The sequence below is a fragment of the Aythya ferina genome, assembly GCF_964211825.1.
Source record: "Aythya ferina genome assembly, contig: HAP1_SCAFFOLD_325, whole genome shotgun sequence".
Classification (NCBI taxonomy): Eukaryota; Metazoa; Chordata; class Aves; order Anseriformes; family Anatidae; genus Aythya; species Aythya ferina.
Genome location: NW_028181234.1, coordinates 23,740 through 30,089, shown reverse-complemented (window position 1 = coordinate 30,089; position 6,350 = coordinate 23,740). Strand labels below are relative to the sequence as shown.

At 63.6% G+C, this 6,350-nt stretch overlaps 1 protein-coding gene and 1 long non-coding RNA gene across 2 annotated transcripts in view; one reads left to right on the top strand and one right to left on the bottom strand.

Annotated features, from left to right (window-relative positions):
• LOC311429098 (vasopressin V2 receptor-like) overlaps nt 1–6,148 on the top strand; it is a gene marked incomplete at its 5' end in the record, with an annotated part of 6,674 nt that extends 526 nt beyond the window's left edge. Inside the window, 3 exons of the mRNA XM_084540229.1 lie at nt 1,482–1,898; nt 3,399–4,540; nt 5,525–6,148. Coding sequence (XP_084396355.1) covers nt 1,482–1,898; nt 3,399–4,540; nt 5,525–5,685 — 1,720 coding nt within the window. The 3' untranslated portion in view covers nt 5,686–6,148. The remainder of the gene's footprint in view (nt 1–1,481; nt 1,899–3,398; nt 4,541–5,524) is intronic.
• LOC311429097 lies at nt 4,935–5,420 on the bottom strand. Its single transcript, XR_014688099.1, has 3 exons — nt 5,389–5,420; nt 5,300–5,321; nt 4,935–5,118 (listed from the first exon to the last, which is right to left on the bottom strand). It is a non-coding gene; the product is annotated as an uncharacterized lncRNA (long non-coding RNA).
• Nucleotides 6,149–6,350: the final 202 nt, after the last annotated feature.

Below are 6,350 nucleotides of genomic sequence, written 5' to 3'. Positions count from 1 at the left end.
GGTACGAGGGTGCCCCCCCCCCCCCCAATCTCCTCACCCCCCCCCCCCATTTTCATGACCCCCCCCCCCTCTTTGTACAACCCCCCCCCAACGCCTCCTTCCCCCCCCCACCCCAAAATCCCCCCCTGCCCCCCCACCCCAAAAATCCCCCCTGGCCCCCCCACCCCCAAAAATCCCCCCCCTGGCCCCCCCCACTTCCCCACAACCCCCCCCCAGCACCCCTGGCCCCCCCCACTCCTGAAATCCCCCCCTAGCCCCCCCCCCCCAAATCACACCCCCAAATCCCCCCCAACCCCCCCCTTACCCCAATTTTTCCTGTTTCTGGTGCCCCCCCCTCACCTTTCTCCCCCCCCCTTTTTTTCCCCACAGGCCTCACCCCCCCCACCTCATCCCCCAATGCCCCCCCAGCACCCCTTGGCCCCCCCCCACCCCAAAAATCCCCCCCTGGCCTCCCCCAAACCTCCCTTCACCCCATTTTTTACAGTCCCTACTGCCCCCCCCTCACCTGCCTCCCCCCAACACACCTCACCCCCCCCACCCCAAAATCCCCCCCTAGCCCCCCCCACCCCAAAATCCCCCAATTCCCCCCCAACCCCCCCCCAAACCCCCCCTTACCCCAATTTTTCCTGGTTCTGGTGCCCCCCCCTCACCTTTCTCCCCCCCCCTTTTTTCCCCACAGGGCCTCCCCCCTACACCTCACCCCCCTCCCACCCCAAAATCCCCCCCTAGCCCCCCCCCACACCCCCAAATCCCCCCAAATCCCCCTCACCCCAATTTTTACTATTCCTACTGCCCCCCCCTCACCTCCTTCCCCCCCACCTCCCCCCTGCCCCCCCCGGCACCCCGTGGCCCCCCCAAAACCCCCTAAATTCCTCCCCCCACACCAAAATCACCCCCAAATCCCCCCCAACCCCCCCCCTTACCCCAATTTTTACTATTCCTGCTGCCCCCCCCACCCCCCCTCCCCCTCAAATTCCCCCCCACACCCCCAAATCCCCCCCAACCCCTCCCCTTACCCCAATTTTTACTATTCCTGCTGCCCCCCCCAGCCCCCCCACACCCCCAAATCCCCCCCAAATCCCCCCCTCACCCCAATTTTTACAGTCCCTACTGCCCCCCCCTCACCTTTCTCCCCCCCCTTTTTTTTCCCCACAGGCCTCCCCCCCCCCCCCCCCCACCTCCTCCCCCAACGCCCCCCCCCAGCCCCCCCAAAACCCCCCAAATCCCCCCCAAACCCCCCTTTACCCCATTTTTTACAGTCCCTACTGCCCCCCCCTCACCTTTCTCCCCCCACTTTTTTCCCCACAGGCCTCCCCCCAACACACCTCACCCCCCCCACCCCAAAATCCCCCCCTAGCCCCCCCCCACCCCAAAATCGCCCCAAATTCCCCCCAAATCCCCCCCAAATCCCCCTTACCCCAATTTTTCCTGTTTCTGGTGCCCCCCCCTCACCTTTCTCCCCCCCTTTTTTTTCCCCGCAGGCCTCCCCCCCCCCCCCCACCACCTCCCCCCCGGCACCCCGTGGCCCCCCGGGACGCGGCGCTGGCGGCGGCCGAAATCGGGGTGCTGGGGGCCGTGCTGGCTTTGGCTTTGGGGGGCAACATCCTGGTGCTGCTGGCTTTATCCCGGGGGGGCTCCCCTAGGCCGGCCCCCCCTTTACGCCGTTACCTCCGGCACCTGAGCGCGGCCGATTTGGGGGTGGCGGGGGGCCAGGTGCTCCCCCAGCTTTTTTGGGATCTGACCGATCGTTTTCGGGGTCCCGACGCCCTTTGTAGGGCCACCAAGTACCTGCAGGCCGTGGCCATGTTCGCCTCGGCCTACGTGGCGGTGGCCATGGCCTACGACCGCCACCGGGCCATTTGTAGGCCCCTGGGGGGGCGGAGAGGGAGCGGGGGGCGGTTGGGGGGCAGGGGGTGCTGCGGGGGGGGGACAAGGAGGTGTGTAGGGTGTTTTGGGTGGAAAAAAGGGGAGAATGGGGACGGCGGGGGCGCTAAAGTTGGGGGGCGGGGGTGTGGGGATACCAGTGACACCAGGGAGGGGGCACCGAGGTCTATAGGGTGTTGGGGATGGGGAAAAGGGGACAATGGGGACACCAAAATTGGGGTACGGGGACATGGGGACACCAATGACACCAAGACTGGGGTACGGGGATGTGGGGACACCGATGACACCAAAACTGGGGTACAGGGATGTGGGGACACCAATGACACCAAAATTGGGGTACAGGGACATGGGGACACCAATGACACCAGGGAGGGGGCACCGAGGTCTATAGGGTGTTGGGGATGGGGACATGGGGACAATGGGGACACCAATGACACCAAAGTTGGGGTACGGGGACATGGGGACACCACAAATGGGGCATCAAGGTCTATAGGGTGTTGGGGGTGGGGACATGGGGACAATGGGGACGCCAAAGTTGGGGTACGGGGATGTGGGGACACCAATGACACCAAAGTTGGGGTACAGGGACATGGGGACACCAATGACACCAGGAATGGGACACGGAGGTCTATAGGGTGTTGGGGACAGGGGAATGGGGATGATGGGGACAATGGGGACACCAATGACACCAATGACACCAAAGTTGGGGTACGGGGACATGGGGACACCGATGACATTGAGGATGGGAGATGGGGATATGGGGTCGCCAATGACACCAGGGATGGGGTACAGGGACATGGGGACATTGAGGATGGGGTACGGGGACATGGGGACACCACAGTGGGGTTACGGGGACGTGGGGACACCAATGACACCAAAGTTGGGGTACGGGGACATGGGGACACCAGGGATGGGGCACAGAGGTCCATAGGGTGTTGGGGATGGGGACATGGGCACACCGGGGACACCAAAGTTGGGGTACGGGGACATGGGGACACCGGGGACGGGGCACGGGGCTGCATGGGGTGCTGGGGACGAGGGGGACGCGGGGACATTGGGGACAGCACGCAGGGACGCAGGGACACTTGGGATGGCACCTGGGAACCCGCCAGCTGCCAGCCCCTGTCCCAAGGGGACACCGGGGGACACGGGGACATGGGAGGGCCAGGGGGGACACCGAACGGTGCCACCCATGGGTGTCCCCCGGGCACCCCATCCCCGCTGCTCCATGCCACCCCTGTGTCCCCAACCCCACATGTCACCCCCATGTCCCCAACGCCCCCCAGCCCACCTCAGGGCATCGTGAGCCACTCAGGGGCCACCATGGGGCATCTTTGGGGTCCCAGGGGACATCTTGGGGACACCATGGGGGATGTGGGGGACACCACGGGGGGTCTTGGGGACATCATGGGGCACCTTGGGGACACTAGGGGCTGGCTTCAGGGCCCCAGGGGACATCTTGGGGACACTATGGGGGATCTTGGGGACAGCACGGGACATCTTTGGGGTCCCAGGGGACATCTTGGGGACACCATGGGGGATGTAGGGGACACCAGAGGCTGGTTTCAAGACCCCAGGGGACATGTTGGGGACACCACGGTGGGTCTGGGGGACACCATGGGCCATATTGGGGACACCACAGGGGATCTTGGGGACACCATGGTGGATGTGGGGGACACCAGGGACTGGGGGACACTTCAGGGCCCCAGGGGACATCTTGGGGACACTGAAGGGGGGTTTGGGGGCACCACAAGCCCTCAGGACACCGAGAAGGGACCTCGGGGCACCACAGGGGGACATCTTGGGGACACCACGGGGGGACTTCGGGGCGCCACGGGGGGACTTCAAGGCACCAGGGGGGGGCTTGGGGACACCGAGGGGTGGCTTTGGGGCACTATGGGGTGGCTTTGGGGCGCCCTGGGGGGATTTTGGGGCCCCACAAGATGGCGTCGAGGCCCTCCAAGATGGCGCCCGGGCCCCACAAGATGGCGTCAAAGCCCTACAAGATGGCGCCCGGGCCCTATGGGGTGGCTTTGGGGCGCTGTGGGGTGGCTTTGGGGCAGCGTGAGGGGGTTTTGTGTCCCCAGGAGGTGTTTTTGGGGCAATACGAGGTGTTTTTGTGCCCCTACGAGGTGTTTTTGTGCCCCGATGAGGTGTTTTGGGTGCACTACGAGGTGTTTTGGGGGCGCTACGAGGTGTTTGCGCAGCACCACCAGCCGCCTCCGTGAGGCCGTGGGGCGGCTGCGGGACGCCGTGGGGCGCTTGTGGGGCGCCGTGGGGCGGCGTTGGGGCCCCTTGGCCACCGCTTGGTCCCTGTCCCTCCTTTTCGGCTTGCCCCAGGTGGGCATTTTCGGGCAGCGGGAGGTGGGCGCGGGCGAGCGCGACTGCTGGGCTGCCTTCGCCCAGCCCTGGGGGGCCAGGGCCTACGTCACTTGGGTGGCCCTGGCGGTGCTGGTGGGGCCGGCGGCGTTGCTGGGGGGGCTTCAGGTGGCGGTGGCGAGGGCCGTGGGGTCGGGCAGGAGGAGGGGGCTGCGGAGGGCGCGGGTCAAGAGCCACCGCATGGCGCTGGTGGTGCTGGGGGTCTACGTGGGGTGCTGGGCCCCCTTCTTCTGCGCCCAGCTTTGGGCCGTGTGGGATCCCAGGGCGCCGGTGGAGGGTGAGTGTTTTGGGGTGAAAGGGGTGGGTTTGGGGTGTGGGGGGTGTGGGGGTTATGGGGTTATGGGGCACGGATATGGGATATGGGGTGCGGGATGGGGGGATATGGGGTTGTGGGGGTATGGGGTGGGGGGATATGGGGACGTGGGACATGGGTTATGGGGTTATGGGACACAGGGTTATGGGATATGGGGATATAGGACATGAGTTATGGGGATATGGGGTTGTGGGAACATGGGGTGTAGGGGTATGGGGTTGTGGGGTATGGGGTGTTGGGGTATGGGGTGGGGGGATATGGGGTCATGGGACATGGGTTATGGGGTTATGGGACACAGGGATATGGGACATGGGGATTTGGGGACACGGGAGGACACGGGGCCATGGGAACCTTTTTGGGAATCTTTTTGGGACCTTTTGGGGTCCTTTTGGGGAACCTTTTTAGGACTTTTTAGGGTCCTTTTGGGAACCTTTTTGGGAACCTTTTGGGGTCCTTTTGGGAACCTTTTTGGGACTTTTTGGGGACCTTTTTGGGAACCTTTTGGGGACCTTTTTGGGAACCTTTTTGGGACCTTTTGGGACCTTTTTGGGGTCCTTTTGGGAACCTTTTTGGGAACCTTTTTGGGAACCTTTTTGTGACCTTTTGGAGACCTTTTAGGGACCTTTTTGGGACCTTTTGGGGAACCTTTTTGGGACCTTTTTGGGACCTTTTGGGGACCTTTTTGGGAACCTTTTGGGACCTTTTGGGGTCCTTTTGGGAAACTTTTTGGGAACCTTTTTGGGACCTTTTGGGGTCATTTTGGGAACCTTTTGGGGAACCATTTGGGGACCTTTTGGGAACCTTTTGGGGACCTTTCAGGGACCTTTTAGTTACATGGTCCCAGCAATGCGTGTGGGAGGGGAGGTGCCAAAAAAGGGGGAGTGGTCAAAAAAGGGGAGGGGACAAAAGGGGGAGGGGACAACCGTGACCACGCCCCTTTTTTTGTAGGCCCCGCCTTCACCATCCTGATGCTGCTGGCCAGCCTCAACAGCTGCACCAACCCCTGGATCTACGCCGCCTTCAGCACCAGCGTGTCCCGCGCCATGGCCCGCATCCTCTGCCCCTGCCGCCGCCCCCGGCCCCCCCCGGCCCACCGGGGCCCCCCCTGAGTGCACGAGGATGCACGAGGATGCACGATTGGGCAAGGGAGGGGCGGGGTTTGCACGAGGGTTGCACGCTCGTGTTGCAATGGGGGGGGTTGCACGAGGGTTGCATGCTCGTGTTGCAATGGGGGGGTTGCAGGAGGGTCTTGCACGAGGATCACGTGCTCCTGTTGCAATGGGGGGGTTGCACGAGGATGCACGAGGGTCTTGCATGAGGATCACATGCTCCTGTTGCAATGGGGGGGGGTCTTGCACGAGGATCACGTGCTCCTGTTGCAATGTGGGCGTTGCACGAGGATGCACGAGGGTCTTGCACGAGGATCACGTGCTCCTGTCACAATCGGGGGGTTGCACAAGGGTCTTGCACGAGGATCACGTGCTCCTGTTGCAATAGGGGGGGTCTTGCACGAGGATCACGTGCTCCTGTTGCAATGTGGGCGTTGCACGAGGATGCACGAGGCTCTTGCACAAGGATTGCACACTCGTGTTGCAATGGGGGGGTTGCAACAGGATGCACACGGGGGGGGGAGGGGGCTTGCACGAGGGGGCGGGGCTTGCACGAGGGGCCGCGAGCCCCACGAATGGGACACGGGGGGGACCCCACGAGGGGGAACACGCTTCTCTGTGCCAAAAAAATCACCAATAAACGCCGCTTTTGCCGAAAAAAACGT